At 47.4% G+C, this 18,444-nt stretch overlaps 1 protein-coding gene across 1 annotated transcript in view; it reads left to right on the top strand.

The window, feature by feature from the left end:
• Positions 1-18,444, top strand: part of MYBPC3 (myosin binding protein C3) — a 128,591-nt gene that overhangs the window by 11,543 nt on the left and 98,604 nt on the right. Inside the window, exons 4-10 of the mRNA XM_073350333.2 lie at positions 94-180; positions 326-474; positions 2,547-2,664; positions 4,850-4,898; positions 7,578-7,622; positions 9,602-9,658; positions 10,296-10,298. Coding sequence (XP_073206434.1) covers positions 94-180; positions 326-474; positions 2,547-2,664; positions 4,850-4,898; positions 7,578-7,622; positions 9,602-9,658; positions 10,296-10,298 — 508 coding nt within the window. The remainder of the gene's footprint in view (positions 1-93; positions 181-325; positions 475-2,546; positions 2,665-4,849; positions 4,899-7,577; positions 7,623-9,601; positions 9,659-10,295; positions 10,299-18,444) is intronic.

Below are 18,444 nucleotides of genomic sequence, written 5' to 3'. Positions count from 1 at the left end.
GGAAACATTGAAATGATGTAAAGGATTCACTATATAGACTAGGACAGAGGCTGAAATGGAAAGATAGTTAATAAATCCAGATATTTGGTTCAGTTCCAGCTCCTGAGGCTCAGCCAGAGCTGCCTCTGGACCCTGTTGGTCTCTTCGTGACACGGCCTCAGGATGGAGAAGTGACTGTTGGTGAGTAAAAGACTTGATTTTTGTAAGCTGCTATGCTACTACCTGGATACTACCTTTATCTCTGTAATTATTGTACAATAGCAATGATCTAACAAAAATACTAAACATCACTCACAGGCTTATCTTAACCTGTCTCCCTTTCAAGGTGGAAACATCACATTCACTTGCAAAGTAGCAGGTGCCAGCATGCTGAAGAAACCATCAGTGAAATGGTTCAAGGGAAAGTGGATGGACCTGGGAAGCAAAGTGGGGAAACATCTCCAGCTGCATGACAGCTATGACCGAAACAACAAGGTACAGCCAGCAAAGCAGAACTCTCAATCTCTCTCTCCTAGCCACTAACCTTTGTTCTGGGGGAAAGATCTCTTCCCTAGTAGTGACATTTTGGTACTAAGGTGCCCAAAATGGCGCACAGTATTCTAATCATAGATACAGATCTATAGTCAGAGGATCTAGACAAAAGTAGAGGTAGATACTATCACTCCTCGGTTCCATGATAAATGATAAAAGATTTGGAAGACAAAGATTTTTGAGGAAACGTTCAGCATATGTTCAGTCTGGAGAAGAGTCTGAGCAGAAGTTTGGTAATTGTATGAATACACAAAGGCATACCAGAAAGAGGACAGAAACACTCACTCAGCAGTGAATACAGAATAGGAATGCATACAGCCAGGGAAAACAAAGAAATGTGTAAAAATCCCACATAATTCTGATAAAAATCAGTTTAACAATTTGCTAACAGTGGTAGTGAAAAACAGAAACATCCAATGTAACAATAGTAAGGATTTAAAAAAAACAAGTTTGGAAAGCATCTAAACTTTAATTCTTCAGAGTATAAGCCAACCTTTAACTAATTTGTTTTAGAAATAAATGCTCCTTGTGTGCACACGTAACAGGGTTCTACTCACTGGTGGGGCAACTGCATGTGGCTGCATCTGGGGAATTAGCTCTGCCTGGACTGACACACCCTTCTGTCAGTCACTAACTCCATGGTGAGGCTCTCTCTCAGAACTCAGGGTGCTCTTTCCTTCTCACTTGCTCACACCACAGCCCCTCTTCCTCTCTAGGAGTCGCAGTGCTTCCTCTTTGTGGCTTGGCCCTCCAGCCAGGTCATTATACAGTTTTTCCCTTCCAGAAAAGTTTCACTGGACTAGGTGTCCAAGTGCCATTCTAGCCTGTTGTCCCATTCAATACTATGCCACTTTCCCACTGGGGGAACCAGGCCCACCTGCTACTCCAGGTTCCAACCAAGGGACCCTACAAACAGCACAGACCTTGCCTGCTAATGTTTCCCTGGGCTTCTTCCTACTTTGACATCTACAGGCTTTCTTCTCCACCACCCCTTTGGGTAAACCACTTCCATAAGGGTCAGGATCCCAGGCCTTCTGTTTCCTTTTCTTTACCTTCAGGTTTCATCCTTCTCCCCTCACTAGGACAAGAGAGTGACTACAGACCTTCACAGTGCAGCCCTCTTCTGCTCTCCACTCCCAGCTTTATATAATCCGTACCTACTCCTGTCTAGATGGGCCCATCTTCAATTAGTGCTTGTCAATCAAGCCTCAGTCTCCCCCAGGTGCAGCCTATCACGTTAATTAGCACCTTCTGAGCCATTTTAACCCCTTCAAGGGTGGTGTGGGCTGAACATCTCATTGCAGCAGGTTAATCTATAACTGCCTACTCCAGGGTTCCTTGCACCTGAATCTCAGGCAGCTGGTATCGGTCACTGTCAGAGATAGGATCCTGAGTTAGATGGACCATTGAACTCATCTAGTATGGCAATTTCCATGATCTTATTGCATAATTATCCTCATAGGAATATTCAGCCACCCATACACTGGTGCTGAAATTAACTGCTTTATTACAGTGGGTAAATTATCATAAAGCGATCAACAAAAATCCATTCCCACCATAAATGAATCTATAATGTGAATACTCTAGCCCAGAGACAGACAGACAGACACCTGGAACACAAAGAAGTCTGTAGTGCGTCACTCTCTCTTCCTGTAGGGATCACGCTAGCGTTATGGTTTGTAATATACTTGCTATGTGTATGCATCTCCACTTCCCTCTACTGGATGCAATAGGATAGATTTGCCCATCGGTAACACCAATCCTTCCGAAGGCTGAATTTATGGAACTGCTCTATTAGCTGTAGATAGAGGCCTACATTTTTTGGAGATGGAGGACCTCCTCACCCAGCCACAAGTGAGACAGAGTTGCACATACAGGGAACAAAGTGGGTTTTTTAATGAATTCCAGCCTTTGTCTATCACTGTTAATGTTCTGGTATGCTATATTTGTTTCTATGCATTTTTATCCTTTTATTTTCTAACTTCCCTTGCTCTGTGGGCTGATCTTTTTTTTAGGTTTACATCTATGAAATGCACATTATCCAAGCAAAAATGACTTATGCAGGGGGGTATAGATGTGAGGCGTCTACCAAGGACAAGTTTGATAGCTGTAACTTCAGCCTGATTGTCAATGGTAAGATTATATGATTACAGAAATGTGTTGCTAAGTCAAAGGTGAAAGTGGGCTGGTACAGGCTGGTATGGCGTACCGGTAAAAAGTGGCCACTGGTACCAGCCCATACGCAGACAACATTAAAGTGCTGCCATGGCAAAGGACCCTGCTTAAAGAGCTGCCGTGGCAGCACTATAATGTCGTTGCCCCTCCCTTCCCCGGACTGCCGACGGGGGCGAGGGGAGGGCAAAAGGGGCTGCTGCCCTGGGGCCAGAGATTTAAAAGGGCCCGGGGCTCTCGGGCGCTGCTACTGCGGCAGCAACCGGAGCCCTGGGCCCTTTTAAATCGCTGCCGGAGCCCCGGGTGGTGCGGGCCAGGCAGTGCGGATGGGCTGGCTGAGGGAGGCTGACTCCCAGACCAGTCCCTTCTGCCCAAGGCCCCGCCCCTTCCAGGGGCCCAGAGCCGAGCCCCCATACTGGTAAGAGTTTAATGTTACTTTCACCCCTGTGCTAAGTTAGGTTCTATCTTATTCCCACTCTGTCCTCCCTGTGTACAGAGTAACCTCTCTCCCCAATAAACAGTGGCCACCAGAAGAGGGTGTAGGTCAGGTTTGAGAGAAACTGGCAGAAATTTATGTAGGCCCAAAACTAGAATAGCAGGAGTGCTACAGATGCAGATTGAGATGCATTAGCAGGGCTATGAAGGAGGGGGGTGGCCTCTAAAAAGAAAAGTAGTGTGTAATTCAAGTCAGGACTGAGATGTACTGAAAGAGCAACACGAAGTAAGCAAAAGGAGAATTAGCCTGTATTATCCTTGGCTTTATCCAGGCTTCAGTCCCACACTTCCATGAGCACTAAATTCAGTAAAAAAATTTTTAAAAGTCTGAGAATTAACTCCAATTCTAGGTTGCCAAAGGCTATGTACTTGAACATGGACATTTAAAAAGAAAAAGGAAAAAAAACTTGGAAAAGTTCAGAAAGCTAACACTATTACTTCCTTTCCTCCGGCCAAATTCAAGCACGGCAGGAGCTTCTGGCAGTATAAAATTGCAACAAGAATAGTTGACTAGTTTTAGCAAGGGATTTACTCTAAACAGTTGCTCTTGTGTGCCAGTGATTAAAAGGGAAGTACATTTAACTATCTATTTACCTCCAGTGTAGAATGGGTCACCAGGGATTTCACTAAAAGAGTGTGAGCATGGTTCACCCTTGCTAGTTCAATATTTGCACCACTCTCCTTCCTCAGGGGTTGTGTTGCGGAGTGGTAGCTTTAATTGGTGACTGGGGCTCCATAGGAGCTTCACAGCACAGGCACTGACTTTTGTTTTTCCTAGTGGGTGCTCCACCCCTTTCCACTCGGAAGCCCTGCTCTTGCTGGGCCTCTTCCCGCCCAAGGACCCCTCCACCCACACACTGCTCCCTTCCTGAGCGCCTCCCACCAGCCACTTGCTAAGGAGCAGCCAGCCCCAGGGGCCTGTCAAACAGCTGACTGGTGGGCAGCCAGCCCTGGGTCTGGAACCACTATGGCTGGTGGGTGCTGAGCACCACCTATTTTTTTACATGGGTGATTGAGCACCAGAGCACCCATGGAGTTGATGCCTATGCCTCACAGGCAGTGGCAGACCAGGAATGCATTGAGTCAGCACTGCTCATTTCTGAAGCAGCACTGGTTGGCTGCAGGACCCATGATGGTATAGGGCATAGGTTGACTTTCAGTCACTGGAGGCTCTCTACCCTAGGCTATGCCAGCAGTAGCTGGTTTAAATTGGAGATTAATCAAACACTTTATACGCAGCTTCCCAGCTGTAAACCTCTCCATGCTTCTATTAATCAAGGGAATTTATCTTCTGCCTCCACAGATGGTAATATTACCATTAATGAACTATAATCCATTTGGACGTTCTCTAGCACCTTTCACCTGAGGATTTCAATGCATTCATTATGTCAATATTCAGACCAGATTTTACAGAAGACAATATGACTTTCCCCCTGTCAAACTACAAATTAATGTGAAGCTTGAGGTAGAACCCCAGACAGTTACTTGCACTAACCATGGCTACCATTCAGTAAGTGATTAATCATAGTTAAAATATAAGATCTTTGAAACAAAAATGGCGTGAAAGGAAAAACTTTTGCAGTGGTGCTGTCTCTTCAAGAACACACTCAACTGTTTTCCCACCTTCCTTTTCCATTGTATGCCACATCAGAAGCACCAGGAACAGGAGACATGGATATTCGCACTGCCTTCCGACGAACGTGAGTAGGAAGCTTGTGCTTCCATGTGGAATTCATTACCTTCCTAGACAAGGTCATGTAAGAGAAAAACTATTGTACAAATAGCTATTATTACAAAGATTTATGTAAGTCTATAGTGTAAGTGTTTTTAAGGCTAAAATGCCACCCTTGACTCTCAGACATCATCTAAAAGAGGTTGGCTCCTTACTATGCAACAACAAACCCGATCTTCAATTATTTCAGAGATAATGAACATAATTTCTCTAAGAATTGCACTAATTATTTTTTCTACAGTGTGAAAAGAGTATTTCAGGTACAAGTCAACAGGGGCGCTAATGATCCTGTGCTAATGATCCAGGCTGTATGGCTGGGACCAAGCAATGCTTTCCAAAATGGTTTAGTTGAGCCTGAGGATCCACTTGTGTCTTAAGACACTCTTGCACTAGACAGGGATCAAGAGTTTGGACATAAATACTATATAGCTGATTACAGTATGGTTATATTTAATTTTATTAATGTTTTGTAATTTTATTACAAGTGCAATCAATGAGATTTTGAATGTATGTGTGAATGGTCAGGTATATATACACCTCCTAGACTATTAAGAGCCACATGTAGGGTTGCCAGGCGTCCAGGCCAGTAGAAGTCTGGTTGGCCGCAGCACCCACAAGGCAGGCAGGCTCCATGCCCAGCTCCACGCAGCTCCCAGGAAGCAGCTGGCGTGTTTCTCCAACTCCTAGGTGGAGGGGTGGCCAGGAGGGCTCCACGCGCTGCCCCCACCCGCAGGCGCTGCCCCAAGCGCTGGCTCCGCAGCTCCCATTTGTCATGGTTCCCAGCCAATGGGAGCTGTGGGGGTGACGCATGTGTGCAGCGTTCAGAGCCCCTTGGTCACCCCTCTGCCTAGGAGCTGGAGAGGCATGTTGCCACTTCCCAGGAGCTGCCTGAGGTCAGCACCACCTGGAGCCTGCACCCCAAACCCCCTCCCATGCCCCTGCCCCAGCTCAGAACCCCCTCCCACACCCAAATTCCCTCCCGACCCTGCACCCCCTCCGGCACCTCAACCCCCTGCCCCAGCCCTGAGCCCCCTCCCACACGTCGAACCCCTTGGCCCCAGCCTGGAGTCTCTTCCTGCACCTCAAATCCCTCATCCCCAGCCCCATCCCAGAGCCCTCACCCTCTCCCACACCCCAATCCCCAGCCCCAGCCTGGTGAAAATGAGTGAGTGAGTGAGGCTGGGGGAAAGCGAGTGACTGAGGGAGGGGAGATAGAGTGAGCGTGGGCTTTGGAGAAGGGGCAGAGCAAGAGTGTTTGGTTTTCTGCAATTAGAAAGTTGGCAACCCTAGCCCTAGGGCATTGCTTAGGTGTTGAGAAAGGCCACTCTTCCCATCTGCAATAAATTCTCAATTGACCTAGAAACTCTTAATAAAGCTGCCCTGACCTCTACCGGTTCAATTGAAAGAACTGTTACAGATTTTTGGTAAAGTTTAGGAAGTAACTTGCAACTGTATTCATTACTGAACACTCATTTATCTTGTGTGTAAATCAGAGTGTTATTTCCCTAAGTTATCAATAAAAATCACTCCAACAGCCATCAACTGTAACAAGTACAGTCCTTCAGGGCAATATGTGCTATCCCTCAAGGAATTTTAACATGATCTTTACTGTGCTCCCAATAGCTACAGTGAAATTTATCACTCCAGCACTTACATTTCACTTGAACCAATTTTCCTAATACAGGAGAAAATCCAGCACAGTCAATTGCTTGTGCTTTTCCACAAGTTATTATTATATGAGATCTGCCTTTTACACTCTACTCTGTCACAAGGAACCAAGAAAAGTCTTGCAGAATTTAACTAAACAGTAACTATGGAATCCATATGTGCAGCTGGTCAGTCCTGCTGTGATACAGGCTGGTTCCACTTGAACATAATTCTACATGGCCAAGCCTTTGTTGTCCTTTATTTAGCATTCAGTAGTTCCTCTTTCTGCTAGCAGGATAACGAAAGCAACAAATCTAGTGCTAGTGAGTGCAATGTGGGTGTAAAATCCTAACAAATCTTTTGGATTTAGGGAGTTTCTGGTCAGCATGGAGGAAGCATAACTCCTTCCCATCAAAACCCCTGTCACAAAACAAATAACCATATTTATCTTTGCTCTGTCAGTGAGCCAGAGCTGAAGACTGAAGATTCCTTCCTCCTTTACTAGACTGTATTAGGAAGACTCTGTGAAGGGACTGCACCAGATTTTCATTTACTGCCTTTACTGTCCAGCAGAACGTAAGACACAGAGACACTGCATTACACAACACCTTTTTGCAGAGTCTGACTATGATTCAATGAAGGCCCAAGATTGCCCGGCCCATTTGATTGGCAGGATATTTAGGATTCATTTGTCTCTATGAAACTGAAGGGAGGTATTTTGACAGCCAAGCAAAAACTTGTAGATGACTCAAGATATTCCCTACGACAAGCTGTGAATGTACAGGAGGGTTAGAATGTCATGCAGCTGCATGGACTAGGCAGTAGCAATTCTCCTTTTGGAATGGAAAAGGCTCCTTTGGGACAGAGCACTTCTAAAACTACTGCATACTTGCCAGCGGAGCTTGGAGTTTGATGATCTTAACTTGTTCTATGAGAAGGCTGCAGAGATTAAACTGAAGTGCATAAATCTAAAATGCTGTTTTTTGTGACTCTCACTCAGGAGCCTGGTGGGAGGAGGAAGACGGATGTCTGCAGCCTGTCTCAGGTAGCCCAGGTTTCTGCCAGCAGTCCCAAGCCTCAATGAACTCTCTCTCTCTGATCAGTAAAGAGAACCAGAACTTGTTGCAGATTTAATTTTGAACATCTGAATTCATTACAATAAATAAATAATAATACTTAGCTCTTATACGTGGCTAGAAAACACAAAAACAATGATCATGTGAGACAAGCATAAAGCAATGAGAAGAGTAGAGCACTTTGATGCTTCAGTGAGAGAGATTCATTTACAGGAAGAGCACATGCTGGACATATGGCATCCTCTAAGAACTGTGACTCTGAAAAATCTCAAACTGAATGCACGTCTGCCCTTCTATCATACACACATCCTGATTACACCTCCCTCACTGCTCCCACACAAATTCTCACTTGGATATGAAAATATACCTGTGTGCTATCCCATCCCCCTCTGTTCCTAGTGCTTTCAGATGTCCTATTTTACAACTGTATAACTCTTTAATTGCATTTCAGAAGTTATAATTTAAGGAAGTTTCAGAAGAGCTAAGCAACCACAAAGCTCAGCTCCCATTTAGGCATCAGAAAAAGTGGCTACTTTTTTCAAAATAGATAGCAAGGATTTTCAAAGAACTTAACATATTGGCTGCTGAGATCTTTAGAAAAATCTGGTCATAAGTGTCAGAATACAGAGGATTTCCTCCTGCAGCAGGGGGTTGGACTAGATGACCTCCTGAGGTCCCTTCCAACCCTGATATTTTAGGATTCTATGATATTCTATGAATAGGAGCTTCTAGGTGCTCAATTCTTTAGAAAAATCTACCTGAATTGTGGGTGCTAACCATTTGAAAATCTAGCCTTGAGCTATTTTGAAATCTGGCCTTACATTAGTGACTTTATCTATGACTAAAGCCCTCTGCCATTCAAGTTGTTCTTATCTATCAGTCAATACACCCATCAACATACTAGAGTGTCTAGGCACCACATAGGGAAAATTAGCCCATGCAGTGTTGTTCTAGTCTGAAACCAACTATGTAAAAATGGCACTTTTGTAATCAAAAGAGCTTTCCCCAATGCATATTAAGAATCAGATCTGACTAAAATAAGTTTTTACTGCTGTTGACTCCAATTAACCTGGCACTGTCAATGCAGCTCAGAAGGTGGAAGCTGGATTCTATTCCCTCTTTATCAACAAAATTGTTTACTAAATTTCAATCTGTTGAGGCTGTTTCTTGCATTTGTTCCTGACACCTTGAGTTTCTCTGGCCTACTGTCTACTGGCATACCTGTCTTCAGCAAGATTACCTCCTTGTAAGCAATCAGTGCTGGCAAATATTGGAGACAGAATAATGGGCAACATGGACCTCAAGTCTGATTGAATATGGCAATTCCTGTGTTCTTAAAGCAATAATGTATGCAACACAGGATGTCACTTGAGGGCCATATTAAAAAAATACATAAGATACTGTTGTCTTAACGCTGTCCCAACTCATAAAACAGTTTCTACATCCCCACATCTAGTCCCCAGAAAGCACTTATGATTCTAAAGCACTTTCTATAGTCCCCAGAAAGCACTTATGATTCTAAAGGAAGATCCCAGCAATGCTCCACAAATTTCCTGGAGCATGTGGGAAATGTGTTTATTGGACTACTGATTATATGTGTGATATCTTTTCTTTTAATTCAGAAAAAGGGGGATTACAATTCTACTAATCTAGATTACTATGTGCCACTAAATTAGTCACAGTGTAGGATTTCCTCTGTAAGCAGAGCAGGAGAAATTCAGGGTCAGTAAGTGCACTTCTTAAATCTATATAAAGGCCAACAAATAGGAAGAGAGAATCTCCAGATTTCTAAAAGAAAATGGCTGCAATGCCAATGAACATTCTAGAGTCATTGTGAAACTATCTCCTACTTCCCTTCCAATGATACATCTTATGCTTATGAGATAATTCTGGCTAATTCATTCCCCATCTCCTTGCGACACTATTATATTTTTCTGTTACTGTACAGTGCAGAGGGACATGAAGAAGGTGGAGAGCTGGATTTTAGTGCCTTATTGAAAAAGAGGTGAGTGAAAATCTGCAATCTCAGAACAATAAACTAACCAGTTAAAGTTCCACCAATTCATAATTCCCTTAGCATACCCTATAGTTCATCTAGTATGGAGAAACTGGGACTGGTAGATTTGTGACCTCTCCACAGACAGCAATACTTCACCATTTCTTACTGCATCTCTAGATTGTGTCTTCACCAGTAAAAAAGGTGTCTCTTACAACAGAGATAGATAACTTGTAAAAAAACCACACCTTTTTTTATTTGTGAAAATACAGATGTAGAGACTGGGACTGGAGTAGCTGTAAGCCTTCTACAGCACCTTCTGCTGGAAAAATGTAAGGACTGGAACAACTGCCTTTGGGATGTAGTGTTTGTCTGGAGTTTTCTATTCTCCTGAGTTGTCATTGGGATTGGAGAGTTGGGGAAATCAAAAATCTGTTTATTATAAACAATTGTGACTTTTCCAATTCTGACTCTTCTTCCTGGCTTCCATTTCTGGCCTTCTCCCACTCCCCCCGCCCCTTTTTTTTAAATTTTATGACATCTCTTCCCTTTCTCATCCCTCACTGCCTTCCTCTGATCTGCCTACCTCTTTTATCCTGCCATCTCAATCTGGACACACTGCTTCGGATTCTGTTGTCTAAGACAGAGAGTAAGATTTCTATTTCATCTCATTATAAAATGCATGAGACAGACTGAATAAAAGATTCATGTGGTTTGAATAATGCATGAGACTCCCCTTCTCACATGTGGAGCATGGCAAATTCCCTACACCCCGACAACTTGGAGGAGGGTATCACCTACTGATTTCCAGTCCAGAAATGCTTTTAAACAATTAGTTCCCTTGGAAGTAATGAGGGGGGAGATTCAATCCATGTCCTCTCCTACACTTTTTATGTTTCAACCACCCCTTTCTTTTAAAGGCACTTTTAAATTAGGCTTCAGTTTCCAGATTCTCTTAATAGTCCAAGATTTCAGTTCTATATTCCTAACCCATTTGCACAGAAATTAGAGATAGAAAAGACTTCTTTGATCACAATTAGTCCATTCACCTAATTTAGAAGTCACTGCAGGATTGTTCCCCACAAAAAATGGTTACTCACCTTCTCATAACTGTTGTTCTTCGAGATGTATTGTTCACGTCCATTCCAATCAGGTGTGTGCGTGCCATGTGCACACCAGCCAGAAGATTTTTCCCTTAGCAGCATCTGTAGGGTCGGCCTGGGCGCCTCCTGAAGTTGCACCTTCATGGCACCCAATATAGAGCCCTGCCGACACCCACCCCCTCAGTTCCTTCTTGCCGACTGCTCCAACAGAGGGGTAGGAGGATGGGTATTGGAATGGGCATGAACAACACATCTTGACGAACAACAGTTACGAGAAGGTGAGTAACCGTTTTTTCTTCTTCGAGTGCTTGTTCATGTCCATTCCAAACAGGTGACTCACAAGCCAAAGTTCAGGAGGTGGGGTCGGAGTCATCCACTAATTGGAGCACAGCTCTTCCAAAGGCCGCGTCATCTCTGGTCTGTTGAGTGATCGAATAGAACGTGGTGAAAGTGTGTATGGAGGACCATGTTGCTGCCCTGCAGATTTCCTGTGTGGGGACCTGTGCCAGGAATGCTGCTGAGGAGGCCTGAGCCCTGGTGGAGTGTGCGGTGATTGGCGGAGCGGGCACCTTCGCCAAGTTGTAACACTCCCGAATGCACAACATGATCCACAACAAGATATGTTGTGATGACACAGGGAGGCCTTTTATTCTATTGGCCACCATCACGAATAACTGGACAGACTTTTGGAACAGCTTCTTTCTCTCGATATAGAAGGGTAGCACCCTATGGACATCCAATGAGTGAAGCCTCTGCTCCCTGCAGCTGGAATTTGGTTTAGGATAGAATACTGGGAGGAAGATGTCCTGGTTGATGTGAAACTGGGAGACAACCTTAGGGAGAAAAGCCGGGTGAGGTCTGAGTTGAACCTTATCCTTATGGAATACAGTGTAAGGGGGCTCTGATGTAAGGGCCCTGAGCTCCGACACTCTCCTAGCTGAGGTTATCGCCACCAGAAACGCCACCTTGTATGAGAGATAAAGCAGTGGAGCATGTCACCAGTGGCCAGTCCATAAAAGGACTAGATTAAGGTCCCAAGCCGGGATAGGCTGTCATACTTGCGGATATAATCTATGAGACCTTTAAGGAAACGGCCGACCATCAGGTTCGCGAAGACTGAGTAGCCATCTGCACGGATGGAAGGCGGAGATTGCAGCCAAGTGAACCCTTATCAATGATATGGACAGTGCCTGTTGCTTAAGATGGAGGAGGCAGTCCAGTATAAATGGCACCGAGGCAAGTGTCGGAGACTGACTGCTGCTCTGACCAGACGGAGAATCTCTTCCACTTGGCAAGGTACGTTGCCCTTGTGGAGGGCTTTCTACTACCAAGAAGAACTTGCCTGACTTGATCAGAGCAATTCAGCCATGGAGCTTCCACCACATTCAGCCATGGAGCTTCCATGATGTGAGGTGGAGCGATTCACGGTTTGGATGCCGGAGGCAGCCGTGATCCTGTGTGATTAGGTCCGGGACGAGTGGTAGGGTGACCGGAGTTGCTACGGACATTTCCAGGAGTGATGTGTACCAGTGCTGGCGTGGCCAGAACTATCAGTATCACCAGGGCTCGGTCCCTGTAGCTCTTGAGGAGCACCTTGTGAACGAGAGGAACCGGCGGGAACGCGTATAGGAGACGGCCTCCTCGTGGAAACAGGAATGCATCCGCAATGGAGCCTGAGTTGTGACTCAGGAAGGAGCAGAATAGCTGACACTTCCTGTTGCGCTGTGTGGCAAACAGGTCTATTTGGGGAAAACCCCAGAGTTGGAAGATTGAGCTCACTATGTCCGGCCAGAGGGACCACTCGTGGCCATGAAAAGACCGGCTGAGACTGTCCATCAGCTCGTTCTGTATCCCAGGGAGATGTGATGCTTGCAGGTATATCAAGTGCTCTACACAGAAGTCCCACAGCATGAGGGTTTCATGGCACAGGGGAGAGGAGCATGCACCCCCTTTGTTGATATAAAACATTGCCATGGTGTTGTCCGTGAGGACTGATACACATCTCCCTGATATATAGACTCTGAAAGCCTGGCATGCCAGGCGCACCGCTCTCAGTTCTCTGACCTTGATAGGCCGACCTCGCTGTGCCTGAGACCAGAGGCCTTGTGTCGTGAGGTCTCCCAAATGTGCCCACCCATTCCAGATCTGACGCATCTGTCACTAATGAGAGGGATGGCTGGGGGCTGGTGAAGGGGACTCCTGCACATACTACCTGTGGGTCGAGCCACCACAGGAGGGAGTCTAGTATTGGGTGAGGCAGGGTTACCATGCTATCCAAAGTGTCCCAAGATGGTTGATATACTGACGCTAGCCATGACTGGAGTTGGCGAAGTCTAAGTCTGGCATGCTGTACTACATAAATACACGTGGCCATATGCCCCAGAAGTTTCAGGCAATTCCTTGCTGTAGTGGTGGGGGACTGCCTGAGGCCCCATATGATGTCACCCAGTGACCGAAATCTGGCTTCTGGGAGGTATGTTCTGGCTTGAGTCGAGTATAGTACAGCTCCTATAAACTCTATCCTTTGCACCAGGGACAGTGTCATTTTGGCCTCGTTTAGAAGGAGACCCAGTTCGTTGAACATCCTTCTTGTGAAGCCAACCTGTGCTTCCACTTGAGATCTGGAGTGGCCTTTGATCAGCCAGTCGTCGAGGTATGGGAACACCTGTACCTGCCGCTTGCGCAGGAACGCCGCGACGACTGCCATGCACTTGGTGAATACCCAAGGTGCTGCTGACAGTAAACTGATAGTGGCTGTTGTTCACCAGAAACCTGAGATATCTTCTGTGAGGTGGAATTATCGCTATGTGAAAGTACGTGTCCTTCAAGTCGAGAGTGGCATACCAGTCTCCTGGATCTAATGAGGGGATAATGGAGGCCAAAGAGACCATGCAGAACCTGAGTTTCTTGTTGAATTTGTTGAGTTCTCGCAGGTCCAGAATTGGCCTGAGGCCACTCTTGGCTTTCGATATTAGGAAATACTGGGAATAGAAGCCCTTGCCCCTTTGCTCCTGAGGAACCTCTTCCACTGCCCCTACCAAGAGAAGCGAGTGCACTTCCTGCATGAGAAGTTGCTCATGAGAGGGGTCCCTGAAGAGGGATGGGGAAGGGGGCTGGGAGGGCACAGAATTGGATGGAAAATCCCCTCTCTACCATGCAGAGCACCCAGTGGTCCAAGGTGATACATGACCGTGCACGATAGAAAGGGGACAGTCAGGACGAAAAGGTAAGAGGTTGGATCCAGTTGCAGTACTGGTGTGCCATCCTCGACCACACCTTCAAAAGGGTGGTCTGAGGTTGGGGGGTGGCTTGGGCTGGCCCAAGCCTTGGCCTGAGGAGGGGTGCTGCCTCCTTCTACCGCTTCTATTCCTCCTACAAGGAGCGTCTTGGCAGTTCTGAACTTGGTAGAACCCAGAGGGAGGCTGTGGCTGGAAATGCCTACATTGAGTGGCTGGTGTAGGGAGCCCCAAACATCTAAGGGTGGCCCTTGAGTCTTTTAGGCTATGGAGTCTTTTATCCATCCTATTGGAAAAAAGGGCTGAATCCTCACAGGGGAGGTCCTAGATTGTTTGCAGGACCTCATGAGGGAGACCAGAGACCTGCAACCAGTAACTCCTCCTCATTACAACCCCCGTTGCCATAGTACGTAAGGCTGCACCTGCTGCATCCAATGACGCTTGTAAGGAAGCTCAGGAGACCAGCTTTCCCTCCTCCACCAGTGCCAAGAACTCTGTACAAGAGTCCTGAGGCAGTAGCTCCGCAAATTTGGCCATCACAGCTCATGTGTTGTGTGTATATCTGCTCACGATGGCCTGTTGATTTGCAACGCAGAGCTGTAGTCCCGCAGTGGAATAAACCTTCCTGCCAAAGAGGTCAAGTCTTTTTGCCTCCCTGTTCTTAGGGGAGGGTCCCAGGTAGCACTGGCACGCTCGTTGATTGGCGGCGTCAATGACGAGGGAGTTGGGGGTTTGGTGGGTGTATAAATGTTCATATCCCTTAGAGGGGACAAGGTTCCACCTCTTGTTCCTCTTGGCTGTAGAAGCCAGAGATGTAGGGGTCTGCCATACCATAGGGTTTTTGTTGTCTCTGTAATCGTCCTTATTAAAGGCAAGGTGATATGAGAGGGACTGGAGGGTGTAAGGATGTCGATGACAGGGTCAGATTCCTCCACAACCTCCTCCGCCTGTATGCCCAGGTTCTGGGCAGCGTGACATAAGAGCTGCTGGAGTACCCTGTTATCGTCCAGAGCTGGGGCCGTTGACATCCCTGCCACAGCTTCATCTGGGGAGGATGAGAAGGAGAGGCCTGGCAGCGGGCTCTGCTCACTCCCTTCAGCGCCCTGTGGGTCTCATGGCAAGTGGTATTCCGAAGCTTGTGGTGCCGGAGTTGCTGGGGGTGGAAATATCGGTGCTGAGGCAGGCGGTGCCAAAGTTTTGGTTCTGGCGGTACTGATATAGTTGACACCAGTGGTACCGATGCTGTAGCCGCCAATGGTGCTGCTGATGGGAGAGTCGGTGCCGGAGCTGTAGGGGACAACTGTGATGTTGGCGGCGCTTCTGTTGGCGGTGCTGCTGCCAGCGGTGCTGGCGGTGGGACGAAGGATGCCGAGGACACCAATGCCAACCTGGATCTTGAGCTGTGGATCTGTCCCTGGCTCTGGTGATACGCCCAGGGTGTCCAAAAGGACCACTATGTCAAAGGCTGCCACTGCGGAGGCCACGGTGCCGGGTAGGGCTCATGGTCATGGAGGGATCTGGACTTCCTGCTCCTGGTCCTATCGGAGCAATAGGACTCTGCCTCCACCTCTGAGGTCTCTGAGTAGGAGGACCACGGAGGAGTGGTACTCTGGGCTGCGGAGAGCGGTGTTGAGAGGTCGGGGACCGGTGCAGCTCCCCTGTGTGGGTGGGCCGTGCGGGGGAGAGGTGCACCGGGGATGGAAATCAGCGCGCCATCATCACTGGTTTGCCCCTTGACTGAAACTGGAGCCGCGCACTCACCGGTTACTTGTCTCTCCTCTGCGGGGAGGATGGCGCTGTGAGGCGTATAAGGTCCTTGGCTGCCTCGAATGCTTCTGGCATCAAGGGGAGCCGGAGGTCATCACCATGGCAGTCCGGGGACTCAACTGAACCCCAGGCAGGGCAGGAGTCAATGAGACCCTGGTGGACTGGAGAGACGAGGTGGCCTGGCTCGAGACACTCTTCGATGCCACAGGTCCCTTGGTCTTTAGATGGGGAAAGCGACCGCTATCCAGCCTTTTCTTCTTTTGTGGCACTGGGGACTGAGAACGGTGCCACACCGAAGAGGGTTTTTTATGGGCAGAGCTGTGGCGGTGCCATGAGACCTTAGGATTCTTGCTCGGCAACAGTTCGCACACCGTCAGCGCCGGAGCGTTGAGGACCATCGAGGAAGTGCATGGCGTCAGTTCTGCGGACCTGGGGTTAGAATGCCATTTCCATTAGCAGGATCTTAAGTCTTTGATCCCAGTCTTTAAGGGTCCTAAGGCGAAAATCCTTGCAGATCCTGCACTTGTCCTTTTGGTGGCTCTCCCCAAGGCACCGTAGACAAGAAGATGCAGGTCACTCTTGGGCATAAACTTGTTACAGTCCTCGCAGAGTTTGAACCCTGGGGACCGGGGCATACCCCAGAACCAGGGAAAATGTTGTTGTGGGGGGAAACCCCAAGAATCACAACAGCTAACAAACTATTTACAACTATTTAACAATGAAGACTGAAGAGGAAGCTTCCAAAAGCACCTGCAAAGCAAGAGTGACAGTTATTCCAGCTAGCCGTCACCGGCAGTAAGAGGGAACTGGAAGGGTGGGGGATCGACAGGGCCCTATATTGGGTGAAAATATATATTGCCATGAAGGTGCAACTCCAAGGGGCGCCCAGGTTGACCCTACGGACGCTACTAAGGTAAAAATCTTTCGGCTGGCGTGCACGCACACACCCTATTGGAATGGACATGAACAAGCACTCAAAGAAGACTATATATTAAAATGTTTTGTTCAGTATACTCTTAAACATTCCATGTGACGGAGCTTCCACCACTTTCCATAGAAAATTATTTCATAGTCTGGTAGATCTCCCTTGCTTTACAACTAAAGTTTCCTTTGCTCATCTTCATGTAATTGCTGCTACATATATTCCTGAGGATCACCACGCACTATTCCCAGGGGTGAAAGTAAATTGAGTGACTTACCGGTACTCTGGGGCCTGCTCTGGCCCCTGGAAGGGGCGGGGCCTAGGGTGGAAGGGGCAGGATTGAGGGGGTCAGAGCCAGCCCCAGCCCACCCTGTAAGGTAAGTGCCCCCCCACCGGGGTACCAGCAGCAGCCGGGGCTCTGGGGGCTATTTAAAGGGCCCGAGGCCCCCCTCTTCTACCGCCCTGGCCCTTTAAATAGCCCCCGGAGCCCTGGGGAAGCGGCGGGGCTCCAGCGGCTATTTAAAGAAGCAGGGCGGCAGAGGCAGCTGGAGACCCGGCCCTTTAAATAGCTCCTGGAGCCTCCAGTACCCCAGGGCTCTGGGGGCTATTTAAAGGGCCCGCAGCTCCCCTGCTTCTACTGCCCTGGTACTTTAAATAGCCACCGGAGCCCTGGAGTAGCGGCAGCGGGGCTCCAGTGGCTATTTAAAGGGCCTGGGTGGTAGAAGCAGGGGAGCCCCAGGCCCTTTAAATAGCTGCCGGAGCCCTGCAGCCGCTACTCCAGGGCTCTAGCAGTGGGGCTCTGGAGGCAATTTAAAGGGCCTGGGGCTCCAGCCATTGCTGGGAGCCCCAGGCCCTTTAAATTGCCCCCTGGGGAAGCCGGGCTGCCCCAGTACGGTGCACCGGCTCTTGCTGGTACGCCGTACCGGGGCATACCGGCTTACTTTCACCTCTGACTATTCCTCTCCCTCAATATTTAAAAACTGCAAATTATTATTGGCAGATGTTCCTGAGTTGCTTTTTCTTGCCAAGTTATACGTAGTTAACTGTTTCAAGTTTTCCTCAATGCGCTATTTAGCCAACTCTCTGTTCTTGATTCTGGCCTCAGTCTCTGCTCATGTGTTTTGGCTCCATTTATAATAGAATGGAACTGTGTTTATGTAGATTAAGATCCAGTAGAAAGCAAGTAGCAGAACTCTTAGTAATACAGGATTGAACTTGCAGTCTGTAAATTTCTACCTCATGGGCCTCATTTATTTTCAGATATACCACATACTACTGTGCCAACTAGATAGGGACTCTGCCCTCATAATGCCATCATAGAGAGCATTCCTAAATAGGTGGAGCCTGCTGGGAGAGGCTGGAACTACAGTAATTGAACTATCCAGAGCCATTACCTCTATACCAGTTGTTTCTCAACTGGTGGGTCATGATGACCTCCAGAGGGGTCAGATAAAGCAATCATGGGGGAAGCAAGAGACTGAAAATATTATTACAATTCTAAAGCAAAGACAATAAAAATTCCAGAGTAACTTCAGAATGGCCAAAGCCTTCAGAGTTTGTGAGGTCAAATGCAGTAGTTTTGGTAGCAGTTGTGTGGATTTTTAACTCTTATTTTAGAATAAATGAAGGGGGTCATAAGCATTTTTACTTCAAATAAGGTTTGCCAGTCTGGAAAGTTGAGAAACATTGCTCTGTACCATTCCCTAAAGTAACACCAGCTGGGAGAAGAGGGTAGTGTAGGAGTTCAGAACACCTCTAATGGAGCCT

Source organism: Lepidochelys kempii, chromosome 6 (assembly GCF_965140285.1).
Source record: "Lepidochelys kempii isolate rLepKem1 chromosome 6, rLepKem1.hap1, whole genome shotgun sequence".
NCBI lineage: Eukaryota > Metazoa > Chordata > Testudines > Cheloniidae > Lepidochelys > Lepidochelys kempii.
Note: the sequence above shows the minus strand (reverse complement) of the source record. Positions and strands in the feature narration are given on the sequence as shown.